Consider the following 23,464-nt stretch of genomic DNA (forward strand, 5'->3'; position numbering starts at 1 on the left):
TGATTATCTTCCTGATCAAGCCACAGCTATTTATTTACTTATGATGTGAGGTTTCATTCACTGAGCAATAATTATCATTTCTTTCAAGTATGTGAGGATAAGCTTCACAAAATAATGATCAAAGGATGAATTAACGCTGAGTGGAGTGTGTAAGGGTGAGATGTAGGCATTTCAGCTGAAGTGAGAACACAGTAAACATACAAGAAACAATGTCTCTGTTAATGTGCCAGTTGCTGGAAGGCAGGACTTGATGATTAGCAAATAGCTGAGTGGTTAACTCAGAGAGAGAAACACACACACACACACATACACAGAGACAGAGAGACGTAGGAAGAGAAAGAAAGAATCGAGGAAGGAAGACAGAGCGAGACAAAGACAGAAACACACAGAGAGATTATTACTGGCTTCTATTAAGCATTTACTGTATACCAAGTCACTGTCCTAAATGCCTTATGTATGTTGCTTTATTTAATCCTTACATACACTCTGAGAGCTAACAGATGCTTTGAGAGCCTAGCAGCTAGTGAATGGCAATCAGGACTGAAATCTTGTTTTATTAGATTTCAGAGTCCAAGCTGCTAACCACTGTTGAATGTCACTCATGAGAGTCCTGGACATTCTCTGCATAGAAACTCTTGATGCTGTGAGAGCATCTGATCAGAAGTGCCCAAGTCCCCAGGCAAGCTCTCCCATCATTCTCCATCATCAGTGAGGAAAACCCAGTTCTTTCCAAGGCAAGACCAGACCATGAAGGAGTGCTTTGGAGTGACTCATCCCTGTTAGAGCATTGGTCCTCAGCCAGCATTTGCATAAATAATACCAACACAGTTGGGTTCTAAAATCAGCAGAAATCTGGAAACCCTGAAACCTAGTAGCCGTTTCACTGAGGGAACTGTGATGTCATCTCCTAAGTGATGTCATCTCCTAACCCTCTCGACAGTTCTAGAAGGGAGGTCATGACTTCCATTAAATGAGACTCAGGAAAAAAAAAGAAAAAAAAGAAAAAAAAAATGAGACTCAGGGAGGTTAAATAATTTGGCCGAGGTATTAAATGATGGAGTGAGAGTTTAGAGTCAGGATGCAAACTCAGGTTCGTCTTATTTTTTCTACTAGTTCTAAAACTTGCGTCATTACACAGACTGCGTTAACATACCTAAACAGCCTGACAACTTGGAGTTATTGTATATCCTTGGTTTCTTTTGTCATATGAAAAACATAGATGTAAAGAGAGAACCCCTTTAGTTAACAGTTTTCCTTTCTCTGGTCATTCTGAGGCTCTCAAAAAAAGTTGATTTGATATCACTGATGAAGAATGCATTCCAAACAAATCCTTCATCAAAGCTAGAGAAATCAATGACAGTTTCATTTCTAGGGAAAAAATGGCCTTCCATCAATCTCATTAAGACAAAAGTTGAACTTATTAAAACATGACTAGTCATTCATTTACCCCTTTGAGACTTTGCCAGTGGGTTCTCTTAATTTTTCTTGCCAAAGGAGAACATCTGAGAGGCTGGATAAGCAGAAGTTTATAGAAGTTATGGACCAGTACAAGAATCCTTTGTTATTGAATGGACCTGGTCCAGCAAGTTTAGAAGTGAAGGGAAATTCTGCGTTCTGAGCCTTGTTGATAGCTTGGGGCTGTGTTGGAGATGGACCTCTTTCCCAGTTGGGTGTTAAAAGACCACTCAGTGCCAGGAGGTAGAATGGTATGTTCAATCCACAGCTCAAAGATGACTCTCCAGGCTCTCTGGACACCTGATGAATCTCACAATAGGTCGTTTTTAAGGCAAGCACAATTTTGTTGGCCGCAAATCACTACCCTGTTTGATAAGTCACATCAGAATGATCCCTCACGAATACAAGAAACCTCAGTGCTTTATATCTCTGGTTGGCATCAACAAACTATGAAATAATTCATCCTTAATTTCAGAGGCCCAGGGCTGCAAAACTCATTTGTATCTCTTTTGGTTCTCCAATTTAAGAGTTCAGGAGGGAGAGAAAATTCGACTCTTTCGGAGTGGTCATGTGTCTTGTGTCTTTGACCATCTGGTTCTTAAAACCAACTTTAAAACAATTCCTTACAATGTCTGATGGTTCAAAACTCTACTAAACATTAGCTATTTAGCAATCATCTATATTGCCAACCTCTAGAATGTCAGCTGTAGACAGCTAGTCAGACAGTGGAACTGATAAACAAAGAATCTCAACGTTTTATCACCCCTAGCTAAAAAACCAAACCATCCCTAGTTTTCCATTTTATTAGAGACACATTCTTCACTTTGGTTTCTGCATAGCAGTGCATAATTGAAGTTATTTTGTGTCTTGGAAAGAACAGCAAGCCAAGGATTGTCTGATCCCACTCACTTGTTGGCTCCATAAAGGGATTATTATGTAAAGTTGCAGCCTCAGTGCTTGGGACAGTATCTGGCATATTGTAGCTACTCAATACGCATGTGTTACCTGAATGGGTATATATCATTAGCATGGAATACATAATACTGACAACAACAATAAAAGTTAGGTCAGTTTTGAGGATAATGTCATTCAAAATCAGAAAAAAAAAAAAAAAAGCAAATTGTGCCCACAGAGTAAAGAAGAATGGTGAATGAGTTAGTTTTAGTGAATGGATATTTAATTAGGAAATAGGACTAGTCTAACTTGGAAGACTGGATACCTTTTCATGGATCACTTACAGGGAAGAACACTTATAATCTTATTTATCCATTGATTACATAACCCTTGCATACATTCTAGGTTCTTTGCAAAACCCCTATGCTAAATCAGATGTAAAAACAAAACACATACAAAAAACCCCATAAAAAAAAAACTGGGTAAGAACAGGAAGCTTTTCTGTGCAGCTCTTCATTACAGGTCTGTTTAATGAGTGAATGAGTAGATAAATGATGGCATTAGCCAATCTCCTTTTGTCCTTGCCAACTCCAAGTCATCCCACTGACTGGAATCTCTAGCAAAGGAAAGATGGAGAACTAAACAGAACTAAGAACTAAATGAATTTAGATATTTCTCACCCTCAATCCCTGAAAAGACAGACAGCCTTAAAAGCTCTCGTCTGGAGTAGGAAGAGAAATTGAAATGAAGAGGGGAAAAAAGGATGACTAATATGAAATTGCACATACGCACATGGGGGGCATTGATTACCCTTTAGATTAGGGAGTCTAATTTTGTTGCCAGAACAGAAACACATCCATCTTCAGACTGGCATTCACTCTCCCAGAACGATGACCTCTAGAAATTCCAAAAAGATGCTGGTTGACCTCTTAGAGGAGGTGTTTAAATGCAGTGAGCCCATTGCGCTCCAGAGCTTCCTGACGTGGTGTCTGAAACAGCTGAGCAGTTGTCTCCATGCCATCATCCTCACAGAAAACACATTTGCATACTTCTGTGTGTGGGCACTGTGGCTCCAGCCCAGCAGTCGGCCCCTGTTGGGCTCAGGGGTAGGCGGGAGTGACAATCCCTGGCTTGTGTGTGGGGGTTGAGGGAGCTCCTACTCAGCCTTTCCTGTTTTTCTTTGAATGCTCTCCCCAGGTTGGGTGGGCTCAAAACACTTTGAAAAATTTTCCACCGCTCGGCTGTTTCCTCAGCTGTTCTGTCTCTCCTGTGTGGAGAGAAGTCAGCAGAACTGTGGGTGGAGGAGGGAAAACTGAGAGAAATATAGTACAGGGATTAGCCGTGTGGGCTGTGCAGAAAGAAGCTGTGTACTGAATGACAAATCTGTGAGACTCAATACGCCACGAAAGTGGTTGGTAGTGCACTTCCTGCTCCCCGGCCCCTGCCAAGGCGATGGGTGGAGAGACCCTCCTGTGTGGGCTGGGCTCTGGGTGCTGGATCTATGAGCTCCTATTTCTCCTGCTTCCAGCTTTTGGGGTCACACGTGGTGGGGCAGAACAGGATTGTCTGTCACAGCTGGGGATCTAGCTGGGGACACCTGCCACTTTGTCCCTATAAGGAAAAGTAAGGGTGAATTTCCTAATGAACTCAATGCCTGATCAGGAGACGAAGAATCCCAGCATTTGAAAAAAAAAAAAAAACCAAACATTTTTTACTAAGCTTTCAACTGAACAGGTTATGACTGACCACACAGTCTAGGGCAAGTGATTTGACCTTTTGCACAGCCTGTGGGTAAAGGAGATAGTCATTCCTCCCCCATGCTTGCTTCATAGGATGACAGGAGCACCACTGACATGATTGGGCCAAAATTCACAGAGTAATTAAGAGGTAATAGGATAACCTACCCCCCCACAACTCCACCTCCACAGAAATTCTTGGCATTCAGCTTTTGCTAAATGAAATCTTTCTTCCCAAATGAATCTGATTTAACTTTGATCATTTAAAATTCTATACACCTCCTGCTTGTATAGTAAAGCCTCAGTCAATGGAAAACCAACCTCTTCTTTTACTTTTAACTTATGATCTGTCAGTTTTCAAAACGATTCCAGTTGTTCACAATGAAAGACTCAGTCATACTAAAGCCACTAAAAACAACCCTGTAAGGGCAAGAGCCAGATAATGCAGAGGTAAGGAGGTTGTTTCACAAAGCGCAGGTTAAGAACAATACCTCAATGGAACATGGAATTTAAATATGAACTTCCTGGCAGCTAAAGTGAAAACAGAAGAGTGGGGGAGAGAGCAAGAGAGAGAAAGAAAGAGATTACATAACTCATCTCTTTTAAAAAAAGGAAGCACAACGCTTCACTGAGAGAGACAATTCTATTTCTTGACATTCAGTTATAAGATGAATTTTTCATGTAGATCTTTATATAAGGGCTATTGAACAAGATAATAGTGATTGTCTTTAAGAGCAGTTTTACAAAAGATGCAAAAGCATTCCCTATGTAACCCTTTTTTAAATGGGCTCTGAAAGTATAATTTAAATCACCATTCTGTGCAGGTAGTTCTGTGGGACCTCAGGTAATTGTCCACCCGTGTGACCTTGGAGTGGTAAAGGAGAGGTTGGAGAATCCAGAAGACTGAATAGATGTTACTAGGTTCTTGGGATTCTCTGCCTGAAATGTAAATGGTGTCATTCAAACTTTGGAGGGTAACCAACTATGGAGAAAACTAAACTCTAGGATCCTTCTGCTGGAAAGATCTCTTTGATTGACTCTCTGATTTTGTGAGAGATTCTAATTATAGGAAAGCCTTAGTTCCATGGGTCATCAGGATTCTGCCCTCATGTTACGTTTCTACACTATTATGAACTAATAGTGATGTTTAGTTAACAATGAGTCTTTAAGACTCATTTATCAAATAAAAAAAAAGGCCTGTTGAGAAATATTTATTTACTATGTTTAAAAAAAAAAGTCAACATATAAAGAATTTACGTCTTAATCCTTATTTAACAAAAATTTTCATCTTAAACAGAAAATTCCGTGTTTATGGTTAATTAAGGTTTTATAAATGGCTTCCAACAGCGGAAACTGTTTAGTTGTTCTTGTATTTCATGTTGCTTAAGCACAAGCTGGAATCAATATTGCTGGGAGAAATATCAATGACCTCAGATATGTAGATGACACAAACTTATGGCAGAAAGTGAAGAGGAACTAAAAAGCCTCTTGATGAAAGTGAAAGAGGAGAGTGAAAAGTTGGCTTAAAGCTCAACATTCAGAAAACTAAGATCAGGGCATCTGGTCCCATCACTTCATGGGAAATAGATGGGGAAACAGTGGAAACAGTGACAGACTTTATTTTGGGGGGCTCCAAAATCACTGCAGATGGATTGCAGCCATGAAATTAAAAGATGCTTACTCCTTGGAAGGAAAGTTATGACCAACCTAGATAGCATATTCAAAAGCAGAGACATTACTTTGCCAACAAAGGTCCGCTAGTCAAGGCTATGGTTTTTCCAGTGGTCATGTATGGATGTGAGAGTTGGAATGTGAAGAAAGCTTGAGAGTCCCTTGGACTGCAAGGAGATCAAACCAGTCCATTCTGAAGGAGATCAGTCCTGGGTGTTCTTTGGAAGGAATGATGCTAAAGCTGAAACTCCAGTACTTTGGCCACCTCATGTGAAGAGTTGACTCATTGGAAAAGACTCTGATGCTGGGAGGGATTGGGGGCAGGAGGAGAAGGGGACAACAGAGGATGAGATGGCTGGATGGCATCACCGACTCGATGGACATGAGTTTGAGTGAACTCCGGGAGTTGGTGATAGACAGGGAGGCCTGGTGTGCTGCAATTCATGGGGTCGCAAAGAGTCAGACATGACTGAGCGACTGAACTGAACTAAACTATGTTCTCATAGATTTTTCTTCTTATTCCTGTTTCTCCTTCCCACCCCTTCTCACCCTGTGCTATCTTACAATTATGTTTTTCAAACCTAACAGATCTTTAAAACAACAACAACAACTGGGATACTCGTTAGAGTTTAGAGTCACAGGCCCCTCTTAAGGATTCCTATTCAGAAGGTCTAATATGCCCAGGCAGGTATGGGAAACATACTTTACTAGCTGGTCCCCATAGAGCCCAGCAGTGTGCTGTCTTCACTGTTCACATTAAATGGTGTTGATTGACTGGCTGAATGTTGGTGCTGCCAACCGTAAGAGCCCACTGTGTTTTTAAAAAACAGTTCATACTTAGCCATCTGTTTGCTCTGCAGTGACAGCACCATCCGTAGGCTGCTTCCAGGAGTCATGGCACTGGGTTTCTCCATGTTGTTTGTACACATGCCGCCCCCTTTTCCTGGGAGGAAATATGTTCAGATCCGGGTATTGGACATGGCGGTGCAGGGGACCACCACTCCTCGCGGTGACCAGCCCTCAGCTTACCTTGAGCACATGCACACCTTCCATCCAACACAAATTGTTGCGTTATAAAATTCCTAGAGAAGTTACTTCATAGAATTCAAACTAATGTGCATTTTGCAAACACATTTAACCAGCTTCTGAACTTGTAATATAGCTCTGAAAGTAAACTGTTTAATCAATTTCAGATAGATAATACATAAATATGGTACAAATTCAAAAGACACACAAGAGAATACAGTGAAAATTGTCTCCTTTCTATCTATACTTCATTTCCTCATATCTCCCCGCCCCCAGAGGCAATTACTGTTATCTGATGCATATTTGTCTTTTTAGATAGTCTGTGCATATATAACAGCTATATTTTTTCAACAAATTGTAGCATACTATATATATTTCTTCCACCTTATTTTTCTTATTTAAAAATATTTCTTGGTATCTCATGGCAATACGAATGGAACTGCATAGGTTTTAAAAAAAAATTTCATTGTATTCTAAGAACATAATTTATTTGACTAATTGAGAGGCACTTCAGTTGTTTCCATTGTCACAAACAGTACTGCGGAAAAACCCTTGTGCATATATCATTTCATACATGTGCAAGTATATCTGCAGGGTAAATTCCTAGGAGTATCAGGATTGGTTAGAAAGTAAGAACATTTTGAGTTTTGATAGATATTACCAAATTGTTTCCATAGACGCTGTAGCTGTTTGCACTCAGGCAAGCAGCGTGTAAGAGTGTTTGGTTCTCCATACTTTTGTCTACACAGGGTGTGATAAAACCTGATCTTTCACAGTTTGATAAGTAGAAAATGGAATCTTATTGTAGTTTAATTGTGCATCTCTGTTATTGGGTTGAACATCTTTTTGTATGTTTCAGAGTTATGTACTTCCTTTTCTATAAACTTTTCATTTCCTTTACCCATTTTTTTCCTATTAGAGTGTAGTATTTTTTCTTATTGATTTGTAGAAGTTCTTTGTTTTTAAAGGACATCAGTCTTCATCTATGATACAAGCTGCAATTAAAATTTTTTTTTTGCCATATATATATATTTTTAAATGTTAATACTAGTTAATTCATACTTTCAAGAGGAAGTGTGGAGTAGGGAATCCAACTTTATTTTTTCTAATATGGCTATCCAGCTTTGCCAACATTTTCCTTTCTGATTTGAACTAGTTCCATTATTATATATTTAAGAACTTATGTGTTTGGTGCTAGTCCCAATCTTTATAAACTGTTCCATTGACCCATCTGTTTATGCCCTGGTACCATGCACTCTTTATTATAACTTTATAATTTTAGAAGTTATGTAGATTAGGTTGCCCTTTCATGACCTTTTCTTTTTTTTTTTTTTGGCTAGTTTATTTCTCACACGACCTTTAGAGTCAGACTGTGTAGTCCCCTCTACTCCTCTGGCCCTGATAATTCGGTATTTGTAGAGATCATGTTTGGAGAAGGCAATGGCAACCCACTCCAGTACTCTTGCCTGGAAAATCCCATGGGCGGAGGAGCCTGGTAGGCTGCAGTCCATGGGGTTGCAAAGAGTCGGACACGACTGAGCAACTTCACTTTCACTTTGCACTTTCATGCATTGGAGAAGGAAATGGCAGCCCACTCCAGTGTTCTTGTCTGGAGAATCCCAGGGACAGGGGAGCCTGGCAGGCTGCCGTCTATGGGGTCGCACAGAGTCAGACACAACTGAAGCAACTTAGCAGCAGCAGCAGAGATCATTTTGGGTTGATAGATTAATTTAGGGAGCATTAAAGTTTTTATGATTGTTTCATTTTCCTTTCCAAGAACTGATCTGCCTTTCCTTTTAGTCACGTCTTTAGTGGGCTTTCCTTCATTATCATTTTCAAAAATAGTTTTCATATAAATCCTACACACTTTTGCTATGTTTGCCACTATTCTAAATAAGGTCTTTATTTTGCTTTATCTTCTATATAGTTGTTATTTGTATATGAAAGATTTTGATTTTTTATATTAGATTCACATCTAGCTATCTCACTAAATTCTGAGTTTTTCAGCTGAGTTTCTTCGGTTTTCTAGATAGCAGTCATATTATCCTCAAGTGATAATAATTTTACCTCCTACTTCTCAATTTTTTTAACCTCATGTCTCTCTCTGATTTACTGGGAATGCTTTTAGTATTTTCTCATAAGCATTAAGTCCCTAATGGTTTTCTACTTCATAAAGATCCTTTTCAGTTCTCATGTGAGATATTTCTTGCCCCATTGTCTATGGATAGTTGTGGCAAACTTTTCAGTCATCCCCTGCAAAAACTAAAGAATGAAAGGGCTCAAACTAGAGAAGCCATTGTTACATTGGGCAAACATCGGCCTTCTGGGGTCTTCCACTCATTTCCATCTGAAATAGCAAGAGAGGGACCAGTCTCATTCACATGGCAGCCCTTCAGACTTCTGAAGAGACAGTAGGTCTCCTTTGAATATTTCTCTTTGCCTTACAACATTGGAGTTTAACAATATTCACATTCCCAGAACTTCCAATATAAAACCTTCCCTTCCCACAGTACTATGGTGCTTGTAGAGAGGATCCCATACTTATGACCCAGAGTGAAACTCTTCGAGTCATATTTCTTATTGCGTTTTGGATTTTATTATTGGCTCTGAACTTCTAAAATCATCAGACTGGTCACATTGTTGATAAGACTGAAATCTCTTCTTACCTAAGCACCAATAACTTGCTGGGGTTCCATGTGCTATCTAATCAATTACCTCAATTTGGATATTCTGTGAATTTGAATCCTACTCCAGACTATGTGAAACTCATTATAACCATGTGGATTCAGTTGCAATTATGACAAGTTTTTGGTTTTGAAATAAAAATATCATAATCTATGGAGGAGTGCCACTCTTCAGATTTCAAAGTGCAAAATTTGTGAAGTTTTCATTTGGCTCAACAGTAGGGACAGCTGACATGAAAACTTTTGTGGCATTCAAGTGAGGTCAGACAGAATAAATAGACATAGGGTTGAACCATTTGTATCTGAGCTTTTTTGCTTTCGTCTTGGTGTTCGAGCATATGATAGCAACTTATAAACAATAAAACCCTACCATATTTCATATTACTTTCATTTTCATGCCTGGTGCTTTTATAGATTCAGCGAGGGCATGGTGCATATTTGTCACGTCCACATGGCCTGTTTGCACAGTGATCCCATATATTGGATTCTGTACTGCATAGACTTTTGTTCTTTAAATGACTAATAAGACATAGCATGTAATCTACTCTCTCTCTCTCTCTCTATATATATATATATAGAACAGCATCCTTGGCATTTAACAACTGCATTATCAGAAAATGAAACCCATATGTTCTATCCAATTTCTAGAGATGAAATTTCCTCACCTAGTCCTGTCAAGCAGGGGCAGGACCTGAGCATATGATAATTGATCAATAAATATTTATTTAATGAGTAGATGAAGCCTGAAATTCAGTTCAGATCTGAGTGTGCTTATTGAGACAATAAGCTTGTTATAATTAATGTACACTGAAAACATATCTTCAGTCATCAGTTCAAACAAGATCAGCAATACATTTATCCCAGAATAATGATGTAGATACTAGTTTAGAATTGTATTTTTAGTCATAGGACCTGGTGTTTTGTTAATTAGTTGAAGCATAATTAGTTGTCAGTGGACATGTAGCTCAATTTCATCCATCCATTCTCCCCTGCATCTAAAGAGAGTCCCCTCCAAGGTCCTGGTCAGGTGGTAGGTTCTGAAATTACAACTAATAAGGTTTGGGGAATTTACAGGGACCTTTTTCAGGGGCAAGTACTAAATAGCAAATACACAAATAGACCCAGGCTTCTCCCCTCTGTGGCCCCTCCAGCTGAGAAACACATGGAGTTTCCCTGCTTTTAGACACAGGGCTGTTCTGGTTGGGGAGGGATTGTTACTCTGTACAGATTTTCTGCTTTGGAAAAGTCTAAATTAATTTGTTTTCTGGATCAGTGATACTTTTTCCTTTTCATGGTCCTTCATGGTATTCTCTAAGGTAGGTATTGAGAATGAAATAAATCAACAGAAGGAGGAATAACCTGAAAGAGAAAATCAATCTGAGAATGAACAGTGGCCACTCTTTGATTCTAATGATTGTGTGGAACATTCATTAATAAAATAAACCCAAAGAAAATAAACAAAGCAAACAGTTAAAAAACAAACAAACAAACTCTCTCTCTCTGAGAATGGATTTGAAGGCTGTTGTACTGTTTGTACTGTCGTTTTCAATGACTAGTATCCAGTGCACATCTTAGAGGGACAGGATTCTGATTCTGTAGCACTCAGATTAGAACTTCTTCTCTTAGCAAGGAGCCTAACTTGTCAAAGTCTCCCCAAATGGAGGCTAAAAGAAGAGCACTTGTATACTTTGTATAAATGCCCTAGGATATGATAATCACGCAGATTAAAGAGAATGGAAAAGAGGCAGAAAAATTATTCCAGCTCATTTCAAGTTCAGAACTCCATCTTCAAATCCAGCAAGTCCATTTAGCGAAAATGCTTGGGATGTGACCGTGTACTTGCCGAGTCTACTGCCATTCCAGTACCATGACCCGTACATTTCTTTCGTTGTAAATGGGAGGTTTAGGAACAACAACTTTGGGGATTTTACTTGGCAATTAGAATTCTCTTTTCTTGCCAGGATTAAGTTTTCTCTAAAGGATGTTGTCTTCTTTAGAGATCCTCAGTTTCATTAACTTGGGTGGCTTTGACATGATGGCTATGTACAAAATCATCACTTCAGGTTTTCCACTGTTCAGGATCTGTTAATGAGATAGTGTTTTTTTGCATTATAGGATAGTTTAACATCATCTTAATCCACAAGTGCCCTCTTGGCCAGAATTTCATAAGGAAAACAATGTATGCTTGGAGACTCATTAACCACAAAATTAGTCTATTTTCTGAATTAAAAAAAAAAGTTTCATTGACTCTATTCCAAAGAGCATTCTGGAAGGCATAATATTAGACAAAAGTTGACCAAGGTAGAAATGATTTGATAAAGTAAACTTACTGGAAGATGGCCATTTTATAGAATCTGACTTGCTAACTCCATGGTCATAAAAAGGGAAAAAATAAGTGATTTGTTAATAAAAGATGTTCATGCACTGCAGGACTGAAATATGATGTATTGTTTAGCACGTAGCATTATATTTAAAATTATTATTTTCCTTTCATGTTTAGATCTTTCTCTGGAATTAAAGGACTCCAGCTGAAAGTTAATCTCCAACCCAATGACAATTACTTTTTCTACGTGAGAGCCATCAATGCATTTGGGACAAGTGAGCAGAGTGAGGCTGCCCTCATTTCCACCAGAGGTACTTCCTTTGCACACAGAGAACTATTGCCAAGCATTCCCATTCCTTCCCTCCCACCACCCAGGGAAAACATCCTAGAGGGCCACTTCTTAAGCTCCCAGACTGCTGGCAATGCTAGGTTTTTGGCATAAGGACCCAGGGTTGGCCAAAGGTCAAGGTGTTTCTTTTATTTTTCTGGTTTAAGACATTCTCAACCTTGGCTACCCATTAGCTATCAGTCAGGTGCTTAAAAAATTAAAAAAAAAAAAAAAAAAAAGATGCTGGGGGTCCACTCCCGAAGATCCTCATCTAATTTACTGAGATATGGGCTTTGACATGTTTTTAATCTCCTCAGATGATTCTTGTTTGGTTTATAATCTGCTGTAGATGGTGGGTATGTTTTGAGTCTGTGAGTGTGTGTGTGTGTTGGGAAGAGTGGGATGAAGATATTCTTGCTACATGACACTGTGAACTCCATGAATAATCTTCCAGTCTTATTCTTCTAATTATTTTCCATGCCTAGCTCATGATTGGTGCCGATTTATGTTTGTTGAATACATAAATGATAACTGTTCAAGGGCCTTTTGGGGAAAATACCCTGATGATCCCAATAAAAAATACTGGGCTGTTCTCAATTATTGTGAAAAGAAATGAGTAATGGTAAGGTGATCATTTTTTATCTTATCCTAGACCCAAAGATTGAGGCAGAAACTTGAGGGTGGCCCATTAAGTGACTTGCTTAACCAGCAAAAAGTTGTGCACGAGCCATGTGTGTTGTGTTGTGTGGTTAGGGACAGCGTGATGTTTGTAAAGAGAGAAAACGGGGGGACTGTCTGTCCAAAAGTGTGTTCCCTGCAGTCCCAGAGTGGTGCCTGTGCCTTCCACTGTTAGAAGCACTCCTGGAGGTTACACCAGTGCGTCTTCAGACTTGAACGTGCACATGGGTCTCCCGAGGAGCTTGTTAAAATAGAGATTGTGATTCAGGAAGCCAGGGGGAAGGCCTGAGATTCTGCCTTTCTACCTAGTTTCCAGGTGAGGTAGGTGCTGGGTGGGGAGCATACTTCGTATAACAGAGTAGGTGCTAGATTTGGGCTGAGGGGCGTTTCACACATCTGTGGCACCAGGCAAGGTGACAAGTGACTAGCTCACAGTCCTGATCACAGACAGAATTTTGCCATGGACCTGAAAACACCCTGGGGGGGATTTAGATGTCAGAAGCAAGGGAGACTAAGATCTGAAAGGTGGGGCTTGGCCTGGGACATTGTGGTAATGTTATAATCCTGTTTTCTGATCGCAATAGGAACCCGATTTCTCTTGTTGAGGGAAACGGCTCATCCTGCTCTGCAGATTTCCTCAAATGGGACAGTGATCAGCTTCGCTGAGAGGAGACGGCTGACAGAGTGAGTAGAAGGAGAAGGCACAAGAGGCCTCATGTGGTCTCACCCGCCACGTCCTTGGTTCGGTGCACACGCTGTGTGACAGCAAGCCCGAATTGCAGAGTTCGGTTATGGTTCGTTACTAAGGGAAAGTGATGGAGATAGTTCAAACATGGAGCAAGTGTCAATATTTTTATTGGAAATACAAGCACAGATGGTTTTGTTTAACACATAGACTGTTTTAAGGCGTTAACTCTGGTTCAGTGAAAAAAGAGCCTGGGTTCATTCTTCTATTATTTGCAACAGCAAATCAGATTTTGCATCAATCCACTTGAAAAGGAATAGAGGAGAATGACATTTTGTTGAGTTTCTGGAGCTGGGCACATGCAGGACTTTCAAGATCTTGCCCCCTCTCCCCCAGAGGGGCCCACAAAAGGAGAGTGAACATGTTAGTCATTCAGTCCTGTCTGACTCTTTGCAACCCCATGCATTGTAGCCCCCAGGCTCCTCTGTCCATGAGATTCTCCAGGCAAGAATACTAGAGTGGGTTGCCATTTCCTTCTCTAGGGCTGACCCAGGGCTCAAACCAGGGTCTCCTGATTGCAGGCAAATTCTTTACTGTCTGAGCCACCAGGGAAGCCCCCCACAAAAGGAAGCAGCAAAGTAAAAAGAAGGCAGAAGCTGAAGGCATAGCATGGAGAGTGCTCTGCAATTTGTCTGCAATCACTCATGGTTATTTTGAGGGTCCAAATGGAAGAAAGTGAAAGACTTTCGAAAATCATAACCCACGTGAAACACACTCCTGTAGGCACTGGTGTGCCTGGGTTGGACAGCCAGCAAGCTCTCACTACCGCCCTGAGCCCACCAACAGCGACTCACACTGTTTTCTTCTTAAGCTGCTATTCACCTATCTGTGGCTCGGCTCAGGTGTTACCTGCTCCTGGAAATGGCCAAGCCTTCTCTGGGCTCTGGCGCCCTTTGATCGTATCTACAAAAAGGTCTGAGCACCTGTGGAATCATTCATCAGCTACTCCATCTTGACTGGTCCTCAAGCAGCCCTGTCTTCCATATCTTTGAATCCCCAGAATCTATCCTAGGGTCCAGAACACTGGAAGTGCTAAACATATACCAATGAGTGAATTGAGGCGGGGAAAAAAGATTTAAGAAATAGATTGAGCTTTTCTGTCTCTCTTGGATTGCTTAAAAAATCAAAGAGAAAAGAAGTATATTGGAGGTTGGTTCATAGATGACTGATGATAATAACTGTTCAGTTCAGTTCAGTTGCTCAGTCGTGTCTGATTATTTGCGACTGGGAAGCACACCAGGCTTCCCGGTCCATCACCAACTCCTGGAGCCTACTCAAACTCATGTCCATTGAGTTGGTGATGCCATCCAACCCTCTCATCCTCTGTCATCCCCTTCTCTTCCTGCCTTCAATCTTTCCCAGCATCCAGGTCCTTTGCATCAGGTGGCCAAAGTATTGGAGTTTCAGCTTCAGCATCAGTCCTTCCAATGAATATTCAGAAATGATTTCCTTTAGGATGGACTGGTTGGATCTCTTTGCAGTCCAAGAGACTCTCAAGAGTCTTCTCCAACACCGCAGTTCAAAAGCATCAATTCTTCAGCACTCAGCTTTCTTTATAGTCCAACTCTCACATCCATACATGACCACTGGAAAAACCATAGCTTTGACTAGATGGACCTCTTGGCAATGTCTCTGCTTTTTAATATGCTGTCTAGGTTGGTCATAGCTTTTCTTCCAAGAAGAAGTGTCTTTTAATTTCATGGCTGCTAATAATAATAGATAATAACTATAATGTATTTGATAGAATTATGTTAATTATTAATCTGAAAATTAGTTCATACATATCAAGCAACCAAGTTTTGCTCCAGAGAACAAGCACCCATCAGTAGCCACCGCTCTGAAATGAAGTTGTTGGGTAAAGACACAAGAAAATGAAATACATTCCCTTGTGTAATCATTTTCTCACCTGTTAGAGGGGAGCGGGAGATTGTGCTGACTGAATATTAATGCTGCTTAAATTAAAAATGCTTCCTTGCTGTCTCAGCCATTTCAAAGCAAAATTGAGCAATTCATGCAAACAAGGTCACCCATCAGCAGGAGAAAGTGCTTTGGTTCACTTCACCATGCCTGTTGCAAAAATAGCTGAGGTGAGACAAAAAGAGACCTTTCAACAACCTCTTAGGCATACCTGCTGCCATCTAAAGAGGCCCCAGTCCCCAAGACTGTTGACCGCAAGCCTCTCCAGAGCACGGACAACACGCCCGCTTCACCTGCACCGCCCTCTGCCCAGGCCTCCCCAGACGCCCGCTGTCAGGAGCAGCACCTGGCTTGGTCTGTGTGCCCAGGAAGGTCCTCAGGCACGGGACTCATGGTTAGAGGTTTTAGAGACTCCATTTTGTGTGCGTGCAAGTTTTGGGGGAAAAACTTTCCAAGTTATACTCTCTTATCTCCTCTTGCCTCCTTTACATTTCCTCACTCCCTTTGAAAGCGGTGCATGCTGTCACTTCAGTCATGTCCGACTCTTTGTGACCCTATGGACTGTAGCCCACCAAGCTCCCCTGTCCATGGGATTCTTCAGGCAAGAACACTGCAATGGGTAGCCATTCCCTTCTCCAGGGGATCTTTCTGACCCAGGGATTGAACCCATGTCTCTTACGTCTCCTACATTGGCAGGTGGGTTCTTTACCATTAGGGCCACAGATGGGTGCCATTTCTTTTTATCCTATGCGTGTGTGTTCAGTCGTTCAGTCACGTCTGATTCTTTGCAACCCTATGGACTACAGCCCGCCAGGCTCCTCTGTCCATGGAACTTCCCAGGCAAGAATACAGAATGGGTTGCCATTTCCTTCTCCAGGGGTTCTTCTCGACCCAGGGGTCAAACCTGAGTCTCCTGCATTTCCTGCATTGGCGGACGGGTTCTTTACCACTGAACTACCCGGGAAGCCCTCTTTTTTTTTTTTTGGAAGCCCTCTTCTTTTTATCCTATCCTTATTCTAATTATTTTCTAGTTCCCAGTTCCTCTAAGAGATGCTATGTGTAATACATGCGTGTTGTGTGTGGCAGTAGAACTATGTTAAAAGCATGTTGAATGTTTGGGGAATTCTGTGGCCCTCAGGTCAAGGTCAGGGACAGCATGAACAATGAATATCTTTAGTCAGATTCCAGCAAGGATATTCCAGCAAGGATATTCAGCAAATTCTCCAAGGATAGAATCCTGCTTAAACTGTGGGTGCACTTATGAATGTCGATGTCTATGAAATAAAGGTTGCCAATTCCTGATCAACTTTGCCTGCAGAATCCCATCAGTCCTGGGTGAGGAGCTGCCTGCCTGTGGCCAGCACTACTGGGAGACCACCGTCACAGACTGCCCAGCTTACCGACTGGGCGTCTGCTCCAGCTCAGCTGTGCAGGCTGGTGCCCTGGCACAGGGAGAGACCTCATGGTACATGCACTGCTTTGAGCCACAGAGGTAAGCTGGGGCCTGCCCCTCTTCACCTAATCAAAGTGTCTAGGCCGAGGGCTCTGAGGGGCCCAATAAGTAGCGTCTCACTTCCCTACCCAAGTTCTGAGCCAACTGAGAAAGAAGAGAGTCAAGTATTGAGTTGGCCCAAAAGTTCATTTAGTTCATTTCTGTAAACGAACTTTTGGGCCAACTGATACATGGAGACTCAACTATTACTCTGATTACTGAGGAAGCCAATTTTAGACAATGTGGTTCATAAGTGAGAGCAAAACTGTTTCTTATCTCGAATCCTCTTTAATAGATTTGTACCCACCCAAAGTCTTGGCCAGGCCAGCTTCCTGTACTGCAGGATAGAGTAGGGAGCTGGAAAAGGATGTGTGTCTCCTCAGGAAGCTCAAAATGAAAAGTTAGGAAACTGGGTGTGTGGCCAGGTTTTCCTTTGAAGTCCACCCCAGGGTGGGGAGAGACCATAAGGGTAATGCTGAAAGGGCTCCCTCCATGGAGGAGTCAATAGGACTAAGGAAGAACTGGATCCCAGCACCCCGTCTCCCCCACGTCTCTGGTCTATATTAGGGGTTGGCAGACTACAACCCACAGGCCAAATGGGGCTGACTTTTTTGTAAATAAAGTTTTATTGGAACACAGCCAAGTTCATTTGTTTACATATTGCCTATGGTTGCTTTTGTGCTACAATGGCAGAGTTGTCTAGTTATAACAGATACCAAATGGCCCCCAAAGCCCAAGATATTTACTCTCTGGCCCTTTACAGACAAAGTTGACCAACCCTTGGTCTGTATTATTGTTGTGACTGACCTGGGTTTTTTGGACTCTCTTTTTTGCTGTTCTTTTTTAAAATCTTTTGTTGTTTTTGTTTTATGTTTTGGTTTTCTGACCATGAGGCATATGGAATCTGAGCTCCCTGACCAGGGATCAAACCCACACCCTCTGCATCGGAAGGTGGAGTCTTAACCCCTGGACCACTCGGGAAGTCCCCTTAGACTCTTTAGTCAGTTTCCATTGATAAGAATCTAGACGAGGAATTCAGGCAAGGCTTTACTGGGACTCGTGCTGTAACAGGAGCGAGCAAAGACAAGGAACGGGTTCCCTTGCTCCCTCCCTGAGGAGGGGTGAGCTGGTCCCTTAAATGGAATGAGGGTAAAGGTGGATTGGTGGGTCAGGCTGGAGCAGTGGCTTAGGGGGTCTGCCCACCCCCTTGGCGGTGCCGTGTGCATGTATCCCGGGCAGTACCCTGCTTTTGCTCCCAGCACCTCAGAAGTGGCAGTCGAGTTTGGGGTTTTTGTATCTTGTTCATAATTTGCCCCAACTGGGCATCCACGTGGTTATTTTTAGTTTCTTTGTATTCTGTTGCTCAAGGAGACATCTGTCCAGGTGCAAGTGCTGCAGTTAACGGTCCCAGGTTGTAGACTGTCTCATTAGGATTGTCTAATTGGTTGATATGAAAAAGCTATAAACCTGCGTTAGTCTCAGAGAGAGAAGGCAAGCATGCTATGAACTGAACATGTGCACAAGACGGTCTAATAAAAGAGCATGAGACTGGAGCCAGGAACCTAATTTGAGTCCTGGCTCCATTCTTGACTAGCATCCTATTGACTACTCACCAGAAGTTGGTTAATCCTGTGAACAGATCGGTCTTGGTTAATCTGTGCCTCATGTGTCTTGTCAGGGGACAGTGACACCTAGACTACTCCATTTGGGGGCTGTGAGGGTCACATGAAGTCAGGTACAAGGAAGAGCTTTGAAACTGTAAAGACTCAAATGTGAGGCATTATTCAAATGGAATGCTTAAAAAGGAATCAGTGCTTGCAAGTTCCCAGAAAAAGGCCCACAGATTGGATTTTGCATATTTCTCGCTGCACATTTCTCCCTGTATCCGACTTGACAGAGTTTGATTCCCTGACAAGGTTCACAAGGACACCATCTCCAAGAGCTTTTCAAAGTCACATTCCATCAAATCAGAGCAATTATGATTAAATGATGTTCAGTGCTGTGTGATCCTTGAGGACCCATCCTCTACCCAGAGTTGAAAAATCATTCAAACCCAGAGTTTATGATCGGTAGAGTTGGAACTAGGTATTGATTTCATGAAGATTTCCTTAGACAACTGAACCCTTAAGAACATAAAGGCAAGCCTCCAATAACAAAGTTCTAGACTCTAGAGAACAGAACAGTTAATTTCATTCAGCAGGTTCAACAGCTTTGGTCTTTGGCTTTTGTCACCCAGGGTAGGTTCTGTGGATTCTGGGAGAAGGGACGCGCCTGCCTGTATGATCACAGCACAGAGAGGTCAGGTCTTAAGTGCCTCATTCCATGGTCCAATCAGAGCACGCTGGCCATCAGGCCACTGAGAGTGCTGCTACAGCAGAGCCTCCTGAGTTTTTCCATTTTTCTGGCTTCATGATTTAAATGAAGCAATATTACTCTTGATTCTACTTGCATCTGGTGTAAGACGTCATGGTGGGATAGGAGAAATGAAGAGTCTTAAGGAGAAAGAATCAGTTGCATTTCTTCCTGTCTGTCCCTAACTTACTCCTCTAGTTCAAGGCTTCACTTTACCAGTTTCTCCCACAGCCCCCGGGCCTGTGCTCTTCTTCTGGTCTCTAACCACTCCAAGCCATTCTAAGTGTCACCACTGCAAATGTTTCTAAAATGTCATTTACATCATGTCCCTTCATTTTTGCTAAAGAAATCTATAAACATGAACAGTGGTGTCAGCACTCTGGGACCACAGTGAAGGCGGGAAGCCCGGAAGAATGGAAGCAGTCTGGGGGATGGGAGTCCTGAGGGAAGCAGCCACCGGGGTGGAAAGGAGTCTGGGCTCATTCTCGGCCAGCAGTGAGATGCACCAGGATGGGCTACACCGGTAGGGACCCTCGCCCAGGCAGTTCCAGGGTCAGGCAGATGTCAAGAATCAGGCTTCCGAATGACCCTTGTCTGAACAAGAACTAGCAATCCAAAGGATGGGGAGGGAGTCAGGCCACAGACAGACAGGCCTTGTTTCAGGCTGGAGTGCAGCTTGGAGAATGAAGTGATGTGCTCAGTGGGAAATGGGGCAGAAGCAGGACAGGGTGAATTCCAGGCCCTGCAGAACGGTTTGGTCCAAGGCTTCATGGAATGTCTTTCCCTCCATGGTAGCGACTTGCTCAGGGACTGACTGGGGCTGGGCCTGTAGGCCCTGGGGATCTTCCAAGTAGGGTAGGGAAATAGCTCAGATGGGCATTCAGAACCCTCTCGACCAGCCGTGTCCAGTCACACATTCTGAAAACTAGAAAAATGGTAGATGTGGCTATTGAGCACTTGGAATGTGGTTAGCAAGACTGATGAACTGCATTTTGAATTTTACTTAATTCTACTGTAAGTAGCCATATGTACCTCTTGACTACTATATTAGACAGGGCAGGCCAGTATAGAGCCTGGCCTCTGACTTACCTATCCAGGTAATACTCTCAAAGTCATTCACATGTCCCCCTCCTAAGTGGTCAAGCAGATGACATACAGGTTTATTCTGCCACCTCATCATTGCCTCTGCTGCCCCCACAGCTTGGATCACCTCACCCTTTCCCCTCTTATCCAGTCCTGACCTTTCTTTGGCTGAACGTGCACCCATCTGCTCCCCAAGCCTTCTGTAAGAACGCCAGCTACACTGCTATTCCCCTCATTGCCACTCACAACCTCTGTGTGCTTTACAGGTTCTAAAATTTCATAGTGTTCTGCCATATTTCACATTGGCAAGGCACTGAATAGGTCCTTTATCATTGTGGAAGTCTCGCTCACCTTCCATCCCCGTAAACCTCTGCCCTTTTGAATGAGCTTCGTTCGGCAAGGAAGTTGCCAACTTGCCATTCCCTGCGCTCAAGCTCCTAGGCGTTTAAGAGAGACGCCGCAAGTCTTCAAGGTCCTTCTCTGTCTTGTATGCAGGTTCTATGGCCCCAGTCTGTCCAGTGTCACTCCCACCCTCAGACCTGTCAGATCCACAGACCACACACCTGTCCCTCAGCTCTTCTCCTGCTTTCAGGGCCCCAGCCTCTAAGATCGTCAGGAGAAAACTCCCACCGTATGTTACTCTTTTGCACAGAGCAGTTTCGCTTTTTCTGTTCAGCAATTTCTCACTCCCAACCTGTCCTTGAACCTTTCCTTTCACAACCAAACCAAGTCCATGAAATGTGTCATAAAACACTTTCCCCATCTGTGCCCGGAGCTGGAGTCTGAGCCCCAGCCTATGCTAAAGTCTTAAACAGTTTTCCTTCTAGTTCAGTAGAGTATGGGTTTCCTTGAAGACAAGGACAGTATGCTGTGGTCCTTCATATCCGCCAGAGGTGCAGAGGTCTAACAAAGTGTGGGACATACACATATGCCCAGTGAAAACATGGTGAACTGAATGTATCTGAACTTAAGAGAGAAATCAGAGGTAACCCCGCTTGGCTGTAAGGCTGCAGAAAACACGGAGAAGATGAAAAGGAAAGTTGGTTTGGGCAGGGGCATTGTACAAAGGATGAAGTTGGACAGAAATAACGACATATTTCTTAAACTTCATTAAGGCCCTTATATAAGTTACTTACAAATTTTTTAAACAGTAAAATTAATGCATTTTATGGAAGGCGAGCCTGCAGTCCTTTTTACAATACATGGCAGCCTCGAAGGAGTTTTATTCAAAAGAATGACACACCATGAATGCGGTAGTTAAAACATGTGGGCAGCTGGGAAAGAATTAAAATGTGGAGAAAATCACAAGGGAGGCATATGTTGGTTATTCTGGGCCTGCCTCCTAATGTAGAAGTAGCAAAAGTATTAAAAAACGCTCGTCTGTTGGCAAGAGCTATGCATGTTAGCATCTAGGAGGGATCTGGCTAAGGTATTTGGGGCACTGTTACTGCAACTCCTTATTGTGAACTGAGATCAATAATCGCAAAATCGGTTGTCTCCAGGTGATTTTCTTTATCGTCGTTCAAGATTTTCAAAGTTTTCAATTCCCATTCTGTTCCATTTCAGATACACATTTTTCTACAGTGGCATTGTGAGCGATGTCCACGTGACTGAGCGTCCCGCCAGAGTGGGCATCCTGCTGGACTACACCACCCAGAGGCTGCTGTTTATAAACGCTGAGACTGGACAGATGCTCTTCATCATCAGGCACAGGTTTAACGAGGGTGTCCACCCTGCCTTCGCCCTGGAGAAACCTGGAAAATGTACTTTGCACCTGGGGATAGAGCCCCCCGATTCTGCAAGGCAAAAGTGATCATGGGCTTTCAGAGTTTCCGAGAGGAAAATTCAAATTTTGGAGGAGGGGGGTGCTCTGTTTTCTCCTGTGGGTGCTAGACAGCATTCAAAACATTTGAACACAGCATTCAAAAAACACTTGCACCAATGATAGCTCCATGCACAGTGATCAACACGTGAGCCAAACCACCAAGAAAACCTTGAGTTTTTAGTGTCGTGTGAGAAGATGGAAAAAGCAACCTCCGCCCTTCAGTTTATATATGTTTGAGTTCTTCCCTAAGTGAAAAGGATTTATACCTGACTTGGGAATCGAAATGGCGGAATGGACTCCCACCTATGTCGCTGGTGAAAGAAATCCTCGAGGGACAGGTCTGTGTCCCTTCCTGAGTGAAGGGAAGTTTGTGCTGGTAATATATGTCCTCCGACAAGAAACAACTACTTTTTCCGTAAGAGATATGTCACCTCACTTCACTAAAGAATGCTGAGTCCTAATCAGTAGAGAAAATGTTTTAACCATTCTAAGCTGATAATGAACTCTTTTGTAACCATTATATACTGTAGAACACGAGTCTCTTTTCCCTGAAATTTTAAATGTAGAAAAACGCTAGATGTTAGAGATTTCCTTTTTGTTAAATAAATGGTTAGAGTCTATAAAACAAAACATGTCATGTGAACTTATTACATGTGACTTGCGAGCCTGGCGTCTCTGGAGGGGACAAACTGCGGATAAAGAGTCACCACACTGCAGTGGGTGGTACTACCACTCATTTTCATGTGAGAATTTACACATGTAAGCTTTAAAATCTAAACATTTTCAGCCTATAGTTACAGACAACTACCAGAAACTGAGAATCTCTTTTTGCTAAAAATAAAATGGTTGGTCATTTTAAGATATATTGAAATCTCTCAAAATCTTCCTAAAATATGTATGTGTAGAGCTGATAAATATAAAATGCATGTTGAGATGACTGCTCTTGTTCTCCACAAGACAAATACTTCATTGTACTTGTAGATTTCTTTAACATTACGAATTCAATTGTTTTCTTATATCAAGAAATACTGTCCTACTTTTGGTACATACCCTAAAATCTATTGTTTAATAGCTGGAAAAGCCAAATTGGGTGTATAACTACATTAACAGAGTGACTTCAAAGCCTTCCTCATCCTGCTTTGAAATTAGGGCAACTGCTGACAAGAAGGATAGTTAATGAAAACAAGGATTAACGTGCTGCTTTGTGGGAAACACTGTCTTCCTTTTTAACAAGCCTTAAAATGATAATCAGGTT

At 42.1% G+C, this 23,464-nt stretch overlaps 1 protein-coding gene across 2 annotated transcripts in view; it reads left to right on the forward strand.

Moving 5' to 3' along the window:
- CMYA5 (cardiomyopathy associated 5) overlaps positions 1–22,841 on the forward strand; it is a 98,177-nt gene extending 75,336 nt beyond the window's left edge. The window contains exons 10-13 of one of the 2 annotated variants that reach the window (XM_061430050.1): positions 11,967–12,100; positions 13,380–13,479; positions 16,776–16,949; positions 20,880–21,015. In XM_061430050.1, coding sequence (XP_061286034.1) covers positions 11,967–12,100; positions 13,380–13,479; positions 16,776–16,949; positions 20,880–20,991 — 520 coding nt within the window. In that variant the 3' untranslated portion in view covers positions 20,992–21,015. Of the gene's footprint in view, positions 1–11,966; positions 12,101–13,379; positions 13,480–16,775; positions 16,950–20,879; positions 21,016–21,950 lie in introns of those variants that run through there. The other variant, XM_061430049.1, reaches the window with a different exon arrangement.
- Positions 22,842–23,464: the final 623 nt, after the last annotated feature.

This window comes from Bos javanicus, chromosome 10, assembly GCF_032452875.1.
Source record: "Bos javanicus breed banteng chromosome 10, ARS-OSU_banteng_1.0, whole genome shotgun sequence".
NCBI lineage: Eukaryota > Metazoa > Chordata > Mammalia > Artiodactyla > Bovidae > Bos > Bos javanicus.